This window comes from Phragmites australis, chromosome 23, assembly GCF_958298935.1.
Source record: "Phragmites australis chromosome 23, lpPhrAust1.1, whole genome shotgun sequence".
Lineage (NCBI taxonomy): Eukaryota > Viridiplantae > Streptophyta > Magnoliopsida > Poales > Poaceae > Phragmites > Phragmites australis.
The window spans coordinates 19,307,159-19,325,883 of NC_084943.1; the positions used below are offsets into that span (position 1 = coordinate 19,307,159).

Below are 18,725 nucleotides of genomic sequence, written 5' to 3' on the forward strand. Positions count from 1 at the left end.
ACATGGATGCATCCAGCACAATCTCCAGGTGCAGATTAACATTGGCCTAGACTCTCCGTCTATCGGACAAGACCTAAGCCGAGTAGCCGACACAACTCTGTCGTCGACTAGCGAAACAAACCTATACTCTAATCGATTACTTCTTCCTGCCTCTTCTAATTCTTGCTAGATCAGACTATGGCACCAGAGTGAGCCTAACATACATAGATGGGAGTGGAACAAACCCAAAGATAATGAGAGTTTATTTGTTTGTGTTCGTATTAATAAATAAGTATAATCTATAAATTAAGTTCGACTCTGAGCATGCTAACATCTCCTGTTATCATGCTTAGACATGGTCTCCACCGTGTATCTGCCCTCGAGGGCAATGTCTACTAGTTTCCGTGGAACCATTGATCTCTCGTTAAGATCCGTGTAGTGGGAGAGATGACCAATATTAAGCATGGGGGACAAAAGTTCCAAGTGTAAAGTGGATGATGGATGTGGTAAGTGTATACATGTCCCTGAGGCTCCTATCTCTTGGCTCCTTTCTCTGGTTGCCGCCACCTCAAATACGAGCCTGATGAAAGGATAGTAGCGTTATAAGAGAGGAGCGAATTAGAACATTTAGAATTATTTCGGCTCTAAAGACAACATAAGATAAATCTATATCAAATTATCTAGTATATCTACTCTAACTATCAAAGTATTTACAACCTATGTAAGAAGTTAAATTGCAAAAATATAAATACGAAAATATAAATAAGGTAGAGATAACAAACTCGGTATAAGGATTTTTCCCGTGGTATCAATGGCATGAAAAGGATATGCTCACAGTCGTCACCCGATCACAGCTCTTGAGGCATCAAGTCACAAAGACAAGGTCTCCACCCGGATGAGCCACCAAGGCCACCAAGGCAAAGTCTCACCACTAGCCTCTCTTTCGGTTTCTTGCCACCGTGATCACTTCAAAGCTTGATCCACCAAGTCAAGGGTCTCGCGTCCCCACATAATCGCCTTGCCGTCGCTCCACACTAAGTCGAAGGGTCAATAAGCTTGCCGATGAGTCACCAAGACTCTAAGGTGCCGACGTACCACTTGGTATAAGGTTGGATCACTCCTTGATCCACTCTCTTGGCAACAATCACCTAGCAATACTCTCTCTAGGCCTATAAGCACTAATCACTTACTAATATTGTACTTAATTGCCTTAGATAATCACTTTAAGAACTTTGGTAGCTTGAATATCTTCTCAGGTGTACATAAACTTCTCTTGACTCCAGCACCTTGAAATGACCAAGTGGAGGATATTTATAGCCTCAAATCCGCGTACTAGTTGTTAACCCAACAGCTCAGAAAAGTTGTTAACACTGGATGATCCGGTGAGAATAATAGTATTAACACCGGATCATCCGGTGAGTACACTCTCACAAACTAGCTGTTGGAACCCCACTCAAGCCTATGTGAACACCGGACACAACAATATATACTTCATCTCCATTATCAGACTATCTGGTGAGTTATCATAAGTCATCCGAGTCTTTCCTTTTTCTCTGTGTAAATTGCTCTGGTGTAAGCATCCGGTGCACATTAGTTCATCATCAAACTATCCGGTGAGTTGACTTCAGTCATCCGAGCCAATGCAACCCTCTCTGAAAATAATGATCTGATGTGCACACCCTTTATCATCGGACCATCTGATACGTTGATCTTTGTTCTTCCTCTTTGCACTGTTTATTGTCCGGTGTGTACAACATATTGATCACCGGAACATCCGATGTTTTGATCTTCAACTTCAATGGCTGCAACATTCTCTGGACAAAATGCTCCGGTGTGTATCTTCTCTGATCACTAGACCTTTAGGTGAGATCTTCAGACCTCTCTCCCCTTTGTCAAATATGATCCGGTGAGTTCAACACACAGAGCACCGGACCATCCGGTGAGGCAAATCTTCTTGAGACTTCTCTAATTCAGTCTAACTTTGTCTCGGCTGCGATGACTTCTTCATGTATTGCATCCATAAGACCTACTAACATATATTCTTGACAAATATGTTACTCCCATTGACTATGTTGTCAGTAATCACGAAAATCACAATCATAGTCTAATAGGGTCATTTTTGCTACACTTGACCTTGTTCTCATTAGTGCCATGAGCGGCTGAGCTGCGATTACACTTGTGGCACTGCATTTCCCCTTCATGATCCATAAAAGGGCAAAATTTGCACAATAGAACAACTAGGTTCTAAAGCATGATGGATGGCGGGCGCCGTAGAAGGCTTGGGCCTGTGCTCATGTACCTTGTGACAACTCGGACCGATTGCTTTTTGTAGTGGTCACTTCCATTACCATTAGGAGTGGCGAGAAATTATCCTTTTTGGTACTCCTCTTGGGCTCGAGGGCCAAGGCCAAAGGACCATGCGTCGTTGCTCTTTGCGATTTCAGGAGTCAAGCAGTGCTCTCTTTAGGAGGCCATGGCCCAAAGGCCATGGACCGCTGACATGGCCTCCTTCCATCATGTCTCAAGAGATCACATCACTCAATTCATATAGCTTTAGAGTGTTACTCGAGGAGTAAACCTTCAGTCTGGTATCCTTGATTCTATAGTTTGGAAGTATTTTGGCCAAGACACCTACTCTGCTAGGTCCGTATACGCCATGATGTTCAAGGGATCTATTCGCACAAAATTCACTCAGCTAATCTGGAAGGTGTGGGCACCGTCAAAGTGTAAATTCTTTGCCTGGCTAGCCATCCAGAACAAGCTCTAGACCGCGGATTGCCTTGCACACATAGAATGGCCTTGCAACCCTATTTGCACCCTATGCAAGCACTCTCATGAGATTTACCTCCACTTGGTTGTGGAATGCTCCTTTACCAAGAGGGTTTGGCGAAATCTTGGCATGAAGCTGAGGCAGCCGGCCATCCATCGTGAAGCGTGGCCACATATCTTCTTGGTTATTAGCTAGTGGACTTTCATAACACACTGCATTCCTTCATCACGGAAAGCCTTGAAGTCACTTACAATGCTAGTATCTTGGAAAGAAAGAAATTGGCGCACCTTCAAGAATAAGGAGAAGCCAGCTACCGAGGTCTTGAACATTATCTTCGACGAGGCTGACATTTAGGGGTTTGTGGAGGTACAACATTTAGGATGCTTTCTCTCACGAGAATAGTCCTTTTTCTTTGAGTTTTCCTCTGCCTTATGGCCTCACCTTTTTGGGCCGCAGAGGTTGCCCCTGTCTTCTCCCTACACTTTTAGCCCGTCGGCTTCTTCATCTTTTTAATACAAATTGGCAGCTCTCGTTACGTTAAGAAAAACATGATAGATCTCATTTGTGACCATTATAATTTGTCATGGTCGTTTTCCACAATCCACACACACGTCCATTTCCATTTGACTGTGACTCTTCGTAGTAAACGTACCGCAGCAACTAATTTGGGCCCTTGCATCTGAAAATGTATGGCTCAGATCGATCGCGTGCAGATGCTTATCGTGCAATTGTAATGCCAACCGGACTAAGAAATATTTGGGCCCGTCTGAGAAATATAATGGTGTCCTACTGGCTTCTTCAACGGAACGTGGTAGGTCAACCGGCCGCTCGTCACCACCCTTGCAGTGACGTAGCACAATGATTGAGCTAGCTAATTCTAATTATGCACTAACCTTTGTAGACAAGACACAGCACATGGTATTATTTCTAAGACTGATCAACATGCTGTGTACTCCCACATATATATGAAGCATACTCTGGGAATATGTACTCTACATATATCTTATAATATATAGAGGATCTTATGTGATAAATAATAGGTATATAGAGTATGTAAGTATATAAAATTATTCAAGTGGTACCTATATTTTTTAGATGGTTTGCACTTTTTATATATATTACATTTTATGTATAAATATAAAGGTATTATTAAAATCTATTAAAATTGATGGATTTTTTTTCATTTTTTTTATGTATTTCACATTAGAGTATCTTAGAATGAGTATAGTGATAAATGAGTATATCCAGTTGATTTATATGGTATATCATAATAGGGAGTATGTACTCTCGAAAGTACAGACTAATTTTCATATATATATATATATATATATATATATATATATATATATATATATATATATATATACACACACACACGAGTTTGTACTCTCATAGTACATACTTTTAGCTTGATCTATAGTTTATCTCATTATAACTAAAATATATACTACTTTGTAAGATGTATATACTTCTTTATAAATGATAAATGAAATATATATTTTTTCTGAGATGTATATATTTCTTTTTAAGATGAACATACTCATTTTTGAACACTTATTAGAGGAAGAGTATATACACCATCTCTCTGGAGTACAGAAATGCTATATGTGTGTATATATATAAACACCCATCACGTTAAATATATATAACTTCGATTTAACACTAGCACATTAAATAGAGATTTTCCATTTTTTGGTTTCCGAACGAGTGTTGTTTTTCAGTTTTATAATAGATATCTTATGATTGTTAATTTTCCTATTTTATAATGTGTGATTTTCTATTTTGTATTAAGAACTTTACTGTTGTTAAGTTTCCTATTTTATAATGTGTGATTACCAGTTTTGTAGAAGAGATTTTCCGATTGTGGTTTGATTCGATGAGATTGTGTTGGCCAATGTGTTAAATACTTATTTAAGCCGGAACCCATTAGAGTGTGTGTGTGTCTATATAAAAGAATTGCTGCACAATTTCATACCCAAGGATCCAGTTTGTGTCTCACATGCATGTTCCAACTCACCTAATAATGAAGGGCACCTTGAGAATGATCCGGCGTGTGATCATTTGGTAAACCATAGTTAGCATGCGAAAATCAATGAGCATTGGTTCACATGCCAAGATACACATTTATAAAGTTTCCTGAGTTGTTCGTTCTATTGGCCTTCGTTTTAAGAGCTCCATTGCCTCCTCACATTCCGTTGGTTTGGCGCATTCTCCAAAACTGTCATAGTTATATTTTTCACTACTAATTTATCATACAATATATTTTCGCAATTACAAATCCAGAGGCACTGTTCATGCGTTAAAAATCGAAATGTTATATTGTTGTAAAAAGTTACAAGGATATATTTAATCTTGAATCACGTAGACACTTCATGAAAAAGTAGGCTTATGGGTTTATCCATTCTCTTTGCCCCGATTCCATTTTGTTTCCCAAATTTGATTATAATTACTGATTTCCTCTCCTTGAAGATTATAAATTGCCAATCTTCAAGGTAAATCGGTCAGACCCCTAACACTGAGTGAATATAAGAGTTGGGAAAACATCATAATGAAAAAAAAAACAATATGATTCTTGAATTCATCTTCATTGAGTTATATTATCACCATTCTCTTTTATTATTATTTAAAACATCGACATGGTCTCCAATAAGTACATTTGACCATTACTTTTGATAACTATCTTTTAGTAAAAGTTGATAAAAATTAAATGATATCAAAATATTTTTCATGACAAATCCATTACTATCATTTTAATATACCAAATCCTTATAGTTTTGTATATATTAATGATTAAAAATTTTAAAGTTTAATTATACAAATTTTAAGATGACATCTAGTTGAGATCAGAGATAGTAGTTGAAGTTATTTTGACCCAGATTCAACCTATGCTAGTGGTAGCACTTCAGCGCCCACAAGTTCCACTAGCCTTGGTCTAATTGTGTCTATGCCATCGGAACTCATAAAGATAGAAGGTAGTGCCTCTTTCTCTTGACCAATATTGGGTGGCGTAGACACGAACGGCCCGCTAAAAAGGGACACAATACTCCCCATTTCAAAATATAGGACACGATTTAACTTGGCATAATATTCAAAACTGAACTTTAACTGTTTATTTATCTTATTGTATAGTGATGATAACAACAAAATCATACTCACAAGAATGTACATTAAAATACGAATCCATCAGTACCCTATTTGTATCACAAGTCCGCATATCTAGATTAATTATTATTCAAAAATTACAAAGTTTAAATGTTAAAATACGTGTGCACCTTCACCATAACGAAGTTGAAGGTGGTCGCAGCCGGGGAAGAACCGCATCGTTTATAGAAGAACAGAGACAACAACTTCCACATGTAAACACTGCGCCTTTTTTTCCTGTTTCCATTTACATTTTATATACCATTTTCCCCCTCCAATAGACCAATTTTCTCCATTTATTTATTTGTTTATGGATAGAAGACTAAATAAATACAAGCAAGCTGCTCCATAAGAAACAAAGCAAAACTAAACATGTGTTTAGAGCGCGCATGTGTGTACATATATCGTGTGTGAGTATGTTACATATTGTGTGCATCCTATAAATATTAAAAAAGTAAATTCTATAAGATTTTATTAAAAAGATTCACGTGAAATCTCATCTATATTATATATTTTGAAATCTCATCATTAAAAAAATATAAATATATATCATAATAGAGGAGAAAAAGAATATGGACTCATGGTAGTACCTAGTCGAATTTGCTTCCCTTCTCTCTTTCTCCTGCGCCACCTCCTGTATCTTCCAGTCAGAATTACTCGTCACCTGCGCGTGTTCGGAGCTTAGTCTTCTCCGATTCTCCCGCCCTGATTCGCCGCTCCGCTCTCCCCCCTTCCGCCGCAAAGGGGGGAACTCATGCCGAGGCTAGTAAGTATGTCTGATCACCACCTTGGTTGAATCCTCCGTGGGTTTCCTCCACGGAGGAGCCACTTTTCTTGCTCGCCGCGGTGTCCTGCCAAATGGGTTTCCTCGGGTTGTTGTTTGGTGCTGTGCGGAGCTGGGGGCTGCCCGGTTCTTGATTTGCTCTGCTTCGCCTCACCCCAAATCGAGATCTTACTGTAGAGGGCGTCTTCCCTTGAGATCTTGCGATTAAGTGCTCTGTTCTTGCGTCTTTGCTTCTCTGATTGATCCGGGAGTGTGGAGCTTTCGTGCTGGACTCATGGGAGTAGCGTTAGTGCTGAGCACTGAGTGATTGCTGTGCTTTTGCTGCTGTGGTGGTTGCAGGTGGCTCTGGCATTGGCATTGGCGGTGGCGGTGGCGGTCCTCGGCCTCGCCGGGGCGGAGGCGGAGCCACGGTGCGGGCGGCGCGCGCCGCCGCGGCCGCACAGCGTGACGATCACCGAGTTCGGGGCCGTCGGCGACGGCGTCACCCTGAACACGGTGCCCTTCCAGAACGCCGTCTTCTACCTGCGGTCCTTCGCCGACAAGGGCGGCGCAGAGCTGTACGTGCCCAAGGGGCGGTGGCTCACCGGAAGCTTCAGCCTGACCAGCCATCTCACCCTCTTCCTGGAGAGGGACGCTGTCATCGTCGGCACCCAGGTTGCCCACCGCATTGTTGTCCAAATTCCTTTTTTCGTTTGATTTTTTTTTTTGAAACCAAGCTTTTTTCGTCTGATCAGCATGGGCATTTTGCAATGCTATTGGTTGGATGGATTGGGCTCCTATTTCATAGATTAGAATGAGTCAACTTCTATTTCCGTTTCACATCAGCAGGTTTTTATCATCTTGGTTTGACCATCAATTCACCTACTTGATGGAGAATTGGATATGCAGGCTGAATAGATGGGGTATTGTTGCATGAATGCTGGTTTACCTATCGCTTTCGGTTGCATTTGTATTGAGGAGTTGTTAGTGACTCGGCATAGTTTAGTGGCCAGCTCATGTGTTTGTTTGGATATGGTTGGTGGATGATGTCCAATTGGAGTGATTTTAACATGTTTCTAGCCTTCTAGGTAAGTGCCGTATGATGTGGTTTTACCTGGAAAACATTTTACTTGAGAGCATGCTTTTTTAGTCGTCGCCTAGGCGTCCGGGCAAGCTCAAGCTTTGGGCGTCGCCGTGGCCTTGCCATCCATGTGTATGGCGTCCGCCTTGCGAGCTGTGGCATCGCCTAGGCGTGATAAGGCGTCGGTTTGGCGCCCAACGACTTGAGGCGGACGCCATTCGACAAAAAGAAACTAGCGGGACAAACAGGCGCGCGGGGGAAAACACAGGTGCGTTCGCACGCGGGGAAATATGGATTAAGGAGGGAAATAGAGGGAAGGGGGGAAACAAAGAGCGGATGGCTACAGGCAGCACCTGAAACCGGCGGCGGCGGCACCTGACTCCGTTATGCCCTACGGCGCTCGGCGGATCTGTTCCCTCCCTGCTCTACTCGGTGGCACCCAGCGGATCCGCTTCCTCCCTGCTCTACTTGGCGGTGGCCGGCGGGTCCCCCTCCATCCCTGCTTTTCTCGACGATGCTCGGTGGGATCCCCTCCCTCCCTGCTCTGCTCGGTTGCATCCGACAAAATCCCCTCCCTCGTTGCTCTACTCGGCGGGCCCCTGCGAGTTGCCTTCCCTCCCTAGCCCTTGCTCTGCTCTGCGGTTACCTCCCTCCCTGCTCTGCTCGGCGGCAGGATCACCTGTCTCCTCCTGTTCAGCTCTTCTCGGTAGCGGCTAAACAAGAGAGGAGGTAGGTAGTAGTGTATATACTAGCTCTTCTGCTCTCTTGCTGTTTACATATGGATGAGCATAACATTGAACAGTTGCACTACGAAGAAGTAGTACTATACTAGGATATTAGCTCTTCTGCTCTCCTGGATCACATATGAACGAGCATAGAACAACATGATTGAAATATATAACTATATAAGCAAGTCTCGAACCAGAGAGGAGAGGTTAGATCATTAGCAGCAACAAGTTAAGTACATGTGCTATACTGCTACTAAAATCTAGAGTCAATGTAGGTTAGGATGTGTATATGGTGTCACCTCTCCACGCGCCTAGGCGGTTGGAAAGGGGTGGGTCACCGCGCCTCGCCTTAAAAACCATGATTGAGAGTAAGATGTTTTACTCTTGCACATATTCAGGAAGTACTACGTAATTCCTATTCTTTGGGGACTTTGCTCGTGCATTAAGCACTGGAGTAGTAATATGTGACTTTCCAGTTATTCCTTTTGTCTTTTGTAATAGACATGAGTATTGGATGGTGACACGTAGCTATCGAGATGAGGGTAGTAACTAAGGAAAGACAAATCACATTTACATTGTTTTGAAGTCAAGCTGCTTTCTGTAATCTTACCTCAATTGGTTGTAGTTCTACTAGGCTGATTGGGATTGTTTGTCTGTAATATATAGTAGTTTCTTTATGCATGGTGAGACATGTTTGGTTTGTACGTTGCATTCTCACGAAGTTTACAATATTGGGTATGAGAGATAGTACCCTGTGATCTTAACAGGCGATGCAAGTAGCTAGATAGTTAAACATGAACACATCTTTATATGTACTTCATTTCTTCCTTTTAGTTATGCGAAATGATCCCCTACTTATCGTAAATGAAATATCTAAATGAACTATACACATTTGCATTTTTACTACAGGAGGTATCACAATGGCCAATTGTGGAACCTTTGCCATCGTATGGCCGAGGAATGGACCTTCCTGGTTCGAGGCATCGCAGCTTAATAAATGGGCAGAATCTAACTGATGTTGTAATTACTGGTAATACTATCTTCTGAGACACATCCGAGTTTTATTTGGTTGTTTTTTTTTGCATACTTAAAATGCACCTGTTCCAGGAAACAATGGGATCATAGATGGCCAGGGTTCGACATGGTGGAACTGGTTTCGCTCAAATAAGTTGAACTATAGCCGCCCTCATCTTATTGAGTTTGTGGATTCTGCAGAAATTATGATTTCAAACTTGACATTCTTAAATTCCCCTGCATGGAGTATACATCCGGTGTATTGCAGGTACACTAACATCTTTTGTGAAGATATAATTTGCTCTGTTCTGTTCTGCTTAATGTTTGAGACACGGATTGCCAGATTATTTACAGACATGTTTTTGTTGTTTTTTCCACCAGCAATGTAATGGTCCATAATATCACAATACAGACTTCATTGGATGCTCCATTGAATCATGGAATTGTTCCAGGTACTGCTGCATTTGATCGTCATCTATTCCTTACTTGGTGAAATCCATGTATCTTATATCATCTGTTAGTTTTTGGTTGGATGCGTATCCTAGTTTTCATGTAGTTAAAGATTATGTAGAAATTAAGACATGTTTTACTAGCCAGTTTCAGTTGTGATTATGTGTATTTGGATATGCTTGGGAAGCTAGTAAAATCACCGATTTGTCTGGAAGGAAGATTGATGCTATCCTTGATGGAGGCAGCAAGAGAAATCTCTTGTGATTATTGCTTATATGCTCTATTTTTTACACTTTACTCATTACCTAGCGTGATTTGCTGCAGAACCATGGCTTAAATTTTTTGACTCATTTCTGCATTGTTCTTGCTGTAGATTCATGCTCAAATGTGTGCATTGAAGACAGCAGGATTACTGTCAGCCATGATGCCATCTCATTGAAAAGTGGGTGGGACAACTATGGCATTACTTTTGGAAGGCCAACATCCGACATTCACATTAGAAGAATGGATCTGCAATCTTCAATGGGAGCTGCTCTTGCATTTGGGAGTGAGATGTCTGGCGGGATCTCGGATGTGCATGTCGATCACCTCCGTATCCATGGTTCCTCCAAAGGCATCTTCTTCAAGACCACACAAGGCCGCGGAGGTTATATAAGGGATGCGGTAATCTCAGATGTCCAAATGCAAGATGTTAATGTTGCCATTGCGTTCACCGGTGATTGGCCAAGCCACCCAGATGGCCATTTTGATCCAACTGCACTCCCAGTGATTAGTCGAATCACCCTGAAGAACATGGTTGGAACAAACATCTTTGTCGCTGGTGTTTTGTCAGGAATTACTGGCGATCCATTCACCAATATCTGCCTCTCCAAGATCAATTTCTCCTTACCTGATTCGGCCAATTCCACCTCTTGGTCTTGCTCCAACATTTCTGGATACTCCGAGTTGGTCTTTCCTGAGCCTTGTTTAGACCTCCATAATCCATTCTCGAATTCTTCCATCTGCTTCTCCCTCCCTAGCTACCATGCCCTTGCTGTAGCGTAAATGCAGAGAGTACAGAGTGTTAATCCTTTCCTTGTTTCACTCCTTGTACAATTCAGAGAATCTAGCTTTTTCCTCCCCAAAATCTTTCAAGATAGGCGCGATGTCAATAAATCGTTCACTTTCCTACAGTCAGCTTTGAGGCTCAAGATACAATCTGCATCGCGTTCTTGATGAGCAAGCCTGAGGGGTTATCGACAGCGAGTTGTTTGCTTCCTTGTACAGTTAAAATTTCTTCATTCAATCTGTAAGAAAAATTTTGTGGTAGGGGGTTGAGTCCAGAGAGTTGCTTCGTACAATTGTCAATTTGGTGATAAAATAAACACATCATGATTAAGTCACCCTGCACATCCATCTTATCATCTTGTGGGCATCCATCCAATACTGCAACATCACATGTTATCCTGGAATTCACAGGCTGGCCAGCCTCTGTAGGCCATGGCAGCTCCTTGCTGCCAATAAATTGGTGCCAATGGAGTTGTTGAACTGATGTTGATGGCCTCCATTGTGTCCTCCTGGAGGCTTTATTAGCTTCGCTTTGTCGTCATGCAGCGAGCCGATGAGATGGCTTAGTTCCTGGGTTGCCATTTATGCAAACTTCCGCTGCATCGGCTATCTTGTAGCCAACCACAAGATGAACAAAGCCATGGAGGGAGCTGGCACTGATGGTTAGTTGGTGATGATGGTGTTTCTTGTACTCATCTGGCTTCAGTTGAGCAGCATGGCATGTGCAGCCTGCTGTGCTTGTCAATGACTGCACACTGACTGCAGAGTAATCTCCTGATGCCAAAATGCCATTAAAAAACTCTGTACTGCAGTAAGTCTTGAAACACTTCAATACTACTGAAGCTACACTGTTTTCATCTATGTCTCATCAGTTCCTGAGAGGTAATCAGGATACAGAATGTCGTGTGAAAAGAAAGAATGCCATTGGATTCTAGTTGGTCAAGAACTGAACATATTAATGGTTAGAGAATTAGTCATCAGCAGAAGTAACTGATTGATCTATTAAGATGATGTACATTATCACAGACGATACCAGAGACATGATGTTTGTTAATGAGGTTCAGTTGAAGCCTACATCTTCGAAGCATGACTACGGACGCTCCTCCTCAACTAGCAATATCAGCAAGACAACACCAGAGATACGATGTTTGTTAATGAGGTTAAGTTGAAATCTACATCTTCGGAGCATGACTACAGACGCTCCTCCTCAACTAGCAATACCGGCAAGCTTCCTGGGGTTCTCGGTAGACTCGCTGCCCCCTGCGAATCTGTCGCTATGTCGTTATAGTTACAAACAGCAACCCTCATCTCATATTTATAAAGAGATCCGGTTACAACAATCCTATTAGGATTCAATTAGAGCTCTACTAGAATTTTGCCATATACCGCTAATACAACACCTAGTCCTATACGTAACCAACTCTGTACAATTATTCAATACATATCCAACAAACTCCAGCTTGGCGAATAATTTGCCACCTTGAAGTCGTCATGCGCAAACCTTCATGTACACCGGACTTGAGTTGTCGCCTTTGCCACTTAACAAGAGCTGTCCGATGAGTTTTACTCAGACTCAGGCATTCCAGAGACACTGCTATCCTGCAATTTCAGACTCCATGACTCCACCTTCAATAGAGCACCTTTCTCTTCTATCAACAGAGTCTCTTCTAGCGAAATCAAATTCCTCTTTAACTTTGACATATGCCTAACTCCCCAAAGCACACAACTCCATCATAGATCTTGATTTTGATAGTACCTTACTGCAATAGCATGGTAGCCTGCGTCATCACATAAGTAGATACAATCATAATCACTAGACTTCATGAAGAAAAAAATGCTCCTTATTGGGCGTCACATGAACAATCCAATTGAATTCGACATCCACGCTTCCAATTGACTGCTTCTTGATACTGAGAACTTCACTGTTGCTTTTCGAATCACACATAGAAATTGTTACACTAGCATTGCTCCACCGCCTGACTATTTAGGTTATGATTTTCCGACATCTAACACCATAGCCTTCTGCAGTCCCAGACCAACTAGATTACTGGAGTTACAAGTAGAGAACATCTCTACTTCTTTCCAATTCAACCCTTGATGCATTTTCATCCCCATCGATCCACACTTCAGAAATCCTATGGCCACAATTTGAATCTATCCGTGACCTTGTTGATTTGAAAGCATGCAAGCCCTCTCCAATGCAAACCTGCATCCTGAGCTCGCGCCACTTGTTGCCACGCCACATAGAATAACAACCACTAGCCCTCACGCTCTTATGTCATTGTTGCAAGTCTCTTCATCTGCCATCCGCAGTATGACTGGCATGTGGCCGCCAGCCTGTCCACCCTACACCATGGTATGTTCACCCTCCAAGTGACACTACTACAGAACCGGCCATATATATTGGTCCATCACTACCGGTACCTAATAGACTGGTAGTGATGGGGCATCACTGTTGGTTCAAAAGCCGCACGGGAAGAATCAGCCAATATAGCTTATGAACCGACAGTGATGAAGAGCATCACTGTCGGCTGAAGACTTGAGCCAGCAGTGATTCTTCGCTGCCGGGTGAGGGCACCGACCGAAAGTGATACCTGAACTATTACTACCAGTTCTAGCCATAAACCAGCAGTGATAGTTCATCAAGTATCATTACCGGCTCGTGTGACAAGCCGACAGTGATAATGGATGACAATATATCTTAAAAAATTCATAACTTTTTCATACGAAGTCGGATGGGGAAAATATTTTTTGCTTTTTTTAACCACAAACATGTCGGTCGCGAAAATCACTACCGGTTGAAGCCTTCAGCTAGTAGTAATAACCCCTTGCACTCAAGCAAGGTCAACTTTATATGTACTCTTGGGTGTGGCACTTGGGATTGAGTTTGGACATCTTTAACTTCATCATTATCAAGAAGATTATTGGAGTCACTATGAGTTTGATCTTGACCTTTGTCTTGATCTTGAGTTGATGTATGTGGCTCTACTTGAGTTGAGGAACTAGGTTTATCCTGACCAATACTGGACTCTAGTTGATCTTGTGGTTCTTGAGGTTTTATCTCACCAATTGTCATCTTCTTAATTGCTTCACTTAAATTTTTTTTTACCACCTAACACATTAGGATCAATTTGCTCCACTTGGGAGTCGTTAGATTCATCAAATGTCACGTCACGTACGATTTTAACATAACCGGTGGTTTTGTTGAAAACATGGTATGCATAGACTTTTGATCCATATCCAAGCAAAACTCCTTCATCAACCTTAGATGTAAATTTAGAATTTTTGGCCTTCTTATTATTAATGAAGCACTTACTATAAAAAACTCTGAAGTATGACACATTTGGTTTGTTACCGGTTAGAAGCTCGTAAGCGATCTTCTTCAAGATTTTGTGAAGATACAACCGGTTTATAGCATGGCATGCGATATTGACGATCTTCACCCAAAATTGATCTGATATCTTGTACTCATCAAGCTTTGTCCTTCAGAGTCTCATTTTTCCTCTCGACAACCTCATTTTGTTGAGGAGAGTAGGATGCCGAGAACTCATATTTGATCCCTTCTTTATCAAAAAAGTCTTTGATTTGAGTGTTCTTGAATTCGGTTTTGTTGTCATTTCTCACTTTCTTGATCTTCATATCAAACTTATTTTGGGCTCTTCTTGCAAATTTCTTGATGATAGCTTGAACTTTATTTTTATCATACAAAAAGAATACTCAAGTGAAACGAGAATAATCATCAACAATAACTAAACCATATTTGTTATCGCCAATGCTTATACATGTAATTGGTCTAAATAGATCCATGTGTAGAAGCTCCAATGGTCTTGAAGTCGTTATCATGTTCTTGACGTGATGTGGAGCTCCAACTTGCTTTCCCGCTTGACATATACTACAAATCCTATCTTTCTCAAAAGAAACATTCATAAGTCCTAGGATGTGCTTTAGATAAATTCTTCATTTCAACATTCGATGAAGACAAACTTTATATGAAAATTATAGCTCTTGACGAGATCTACAACTTTCTAGTTGATCATTTTTTATTTGACGCCTTATAGATGCATAAATAAATGTCTAAAACTGATACAGAGTGAGCCACATACTTGACTACAAACTTTTAGCTTAGATCTAGTGTAAAACTAGTATGAATCATTGAAAAAACCACACACAAGGTCACAAAGTTGAAAACTACAAATTCATATATTTTTATCGCAAGTTTGGTAACTCGGATTTATGAAACGTCTGTACAATACTAACTTCCAGATGTAGCACTATATCTCCAAAAATCATCAGGCAAATTGGAGAATGTTAGTTTTTGCCTAAAAACTTCAAAGGTCCTGTCAAGGATCTTCCGAGTCTTTTTTGAGGGTAAGGAAGGTACAAGTCTAAAGATGTGTATTTTATTGGATGCGGCTCGTCATTAGCTTCGAAAGTCGAGGTCGAACGTCAAAATCAGACTTTGTATGCAAAAGTTATGATTGTTTTACTGAACATTGTACGGATTGGACACAAACTTTTTCATACAGAGTCGAATGGAGACTAACTTTATATTAATATTATAGAACTCGATGAGATGTACAACTTTGTAGTTGATAACTTTTTCATTTAGGATCATTTTGATGTGCAAATAGCCATTCAAACGTTCGATGAGAAGATGTCAAAAAGATTGATTTTGCTATTGTACTCAAGAACGAATGAGAGGTGAGATGGGTAACATCTTGAGTTTTAAAACATGTTAATTAATTGTAAATTTTACTCTCAATTAAAACTTTTTATGGTTAATTAGGCTAACTAAAATCAAGAAAATATATATATATATATGAATGTATATATATATACTAGTATGTATATATTTATATATATTAAATGTATTAAATTGACTAAGTATTTCAAAATGCACTAAAGTTGTTTCCAAAATAATCCCTGCATTAAATTGGTTTATATGTGTTGATTTATGGTTCTTTGTATGGAGATTTAAATTGAATGTCTCTCAATTTCAAATCTATTCTTAGTTTCTATTCAGCCCAAATCCAAATTGAATTCGAATCCTCCCTAAAGAATAAAGATCCAAATCCAAATCACAATTCAAATATGTTTAATTGAATTGATATTAATCCAAAGTCAAATCTAAATTCAAATAGCTCAATTTAAATTTAAACCTAATTCCTTTTTCTCTCTTCCCGGACCGAACATCTTTCCCTTTTCTCTCGCGCGGCCCATGGCAACCGGCCTGGCTTTCCTTTCCTTCCCTCCCTCCTTGGCCGCGACCGCGCCGCTCAGCCCACTCGGCCTGCTCGCCCGCGCACATGCCCACACAAGGATGGTCGTCCATGCGTCGCACATCGGTCGGCCACCCGCCCAGTCTCCTTCTCCTCCTTCCTCCAGCGCGACACCACGCCGGCCACTGTTTTCCCCTTCGGGAAAATATCCCCACCCAGCCTCCACGCCCTCGCTCTCTCCCTTCTCTCTCCACCCATGCTCGTGCGCCCATGCCTCTGCACCGCGCGACTTTCGTGCCCACGCATGCACATGGTTAGCGCAGAGTGCCCGTACCGCGGAAAAACGGTGGGCGCCGTCCCGCCACCTCGCTGCTACACTGCCCGTCGATGTTCGCCCGACGTCATGCGTGCACCACCTCTTTGTGCGCTCCCTCCCCTCTATAAATAGGGCCCTCGGTCTCTCTCTCTCTCTCTCTCTCTCTCTCTCTCTCTCTCACCATGCCACCTCACCGTCGTCGCTATTCACGTCACCGCACCTCTGTCGTCACCAATCCGCCGTTCACGTGCTACCCAGGAGCTCAAGGTGGATGCCACCATCCCTGTGTCACTCTCCATCAGCTAGAAGCCCGACGGGAGCCCGCCCACGCTCGTAGCCGAGCCACCTCCGCCTTCACCTCTCCATCGCATCGTCAGCCACCGGCTAGCTTCTCGCCGGCCTTGAGCTCGGTAAGTATCCCCATCCCCTCGCTTATCCTGTTAGCTACTGTGTAGCAATCCCCGTGCCTTCTTTTCGCATAGTCGCATGCGGCTGTGAGTTTTCCCCGCCGCCGCCAAAATTCCTCGCCGTCAGTGACCCTTAGCCCTCTCCTGAGCTTACCTTCACATCGTGTTAGTCACGTGGACCTAGCCATAGGATTGCAGGCATCCCAGAGCATTCTAGGGTGGGGGAGGTGCTGCCCCAGATTTCTTGCACCTCCGCCGCCAACTCCGGCCGCTATCCAGCGCTGTCCCGGTCTCGCCCCATCGTCGATGAACCCCCACCCGTGTTGTGTAGAAGCCTGGCGACCACTCCTCTTAGAGAACCCCCGGCCAGAGCATGGATTCGGTGAGTTCGCCGGCGTGGCTCCACCATGATTCCTCATCGCCAGTCGATCCTTTTCACCGCTCAGCCGCGTCGCGCGTCGTGCATCGCGTGCCCTCACGCCCATTCGTGTGTGCGTGTGGCCGGGCCACCATCCGTATATCGCTTGGCCTGGCCAAGCAGGCCGTGGCCCAGGCCTAGTAGTGGCTGGCCTGCTAGGCCAGCCCAGCCGCCCGCTAGCCGCACCCCAATGGGCTAGCCTAGCTCCGTAGCCCGCTAGGCACCAGCCCAAACCCGAGCAGGTCTGCATTGTATATCCCAGCACTGTGTAGCCCAAGCTCAACCCAGCCCAATCCAGGTCCATCTCAGCCTAGCTGGTACTTCTCATGTAGGTCCCACCGAGTCAATGTTCATGTGGGAACAGACTACTGTTCAGTGGGTCCCACCCGTGGGCCCCACTCATGAATACTACAATTTCATAATTTCTCGACTTAATTTAGATTAAATCTTTCAGGAGTCATAACTTCTCCGCTCTGGCTCCAATTCAGGCAATTCTTTCACCAAACTTCATCTAAATTTGAAATCTATCTATCAATCACAATGTGATATCTATTTGGGCTCGTTTTGCTTTCCATTTGATGTTATTTAATTCTTCCCTAGTATAGCCCGTTAATGATCATAGTCACAATTGCAGAATCGCTAGAATTCTGTGAGTGCTGCGCGGGAAGTGTCAAGAGCGACGAAGATCCTGACTACAACCAAGACTTTGAAGAAAACTTCAGAGAAAAAAAGTCCTATCTCCTTGATCATATTGAACCTATGTTTTCAACTAATCTACATGATCAACTAAAACTAGAATTATATCACATGTGCTATGTATTACGCTTTTACAAACTGCTTGTAGTAGTTAATCCTATTAAATACTTGTCATGCCATAAAGGTTATCATCCGAAGTACATATCACTATACCCATTGTTATCTATATTAATGACAGATGACGTCTTGATATCTAGCATGCTTAGGATTGAATACGTCTCCTCGGAGACATCGCCTTTTAAACACCTCTCCTCGGAGTAAGAATTATTGTTGTCAATTTTAAACTCATATACCATGGATCCTTGATGGTTATGAATTCCATGATGGTTGTGAAATCCTTGATGTCATGTGGGATATGGTGGGAGGTGTGTAAAAATAGGTGAAAACTGTTTGGCAGGGGCAGATGGAGTAGTACTCTGGATGAGGATGCTCCTGAGGGCTTGGGTCACCTATGTGGTGTTCATGGCCAGGAGATACGTACCTTGGCTTCTTAAGGACTGAGTCTTGCGCTGTCATGCTTAGCCACCCCCATACAACCATACGTCCTAAAAGGGCATGACTTGATTTTTCTTCATTGGGCTAAGTTGAGTATCATACTAGGAGGCTGAGAACAGTGAGCAGTCAAATGACTATGTG

At 42.4% G+C, this 18,725-nt stretch overlaps 1 protein-coding gene across 1 annotated transcript; it reads left to right on the plus strand.

Annotated features, from left to right (window-relative positions):
• Positions 1–6,476: 6,476 nt before the first annotated feature.
• Positions 6,477–11,321, plus strand: LOC133906752 (probable polygalacturonase). The gene is made up of 6 exons (XM_062348741.1): positions 6,477–6,656; positions 7,014–7,328; positions 9,372–9,492; positions 9,570–9,744; positions 9,858–9,928; positions 10,300–11,321. Exons 1-6 carry the CDS (start codon positions 6,645–6,647, stop codon positions 10,968–10,970), a joined length of 1,365 nt encoding a protein of 454 aa, XP_062204725.1. The 5' UTR covers positions 6,477–6,644; the 3' UTR covers positions 10,971–11,321.
• Positions 11,322–18,725: the final 7,404 nt, after the last annotated feature.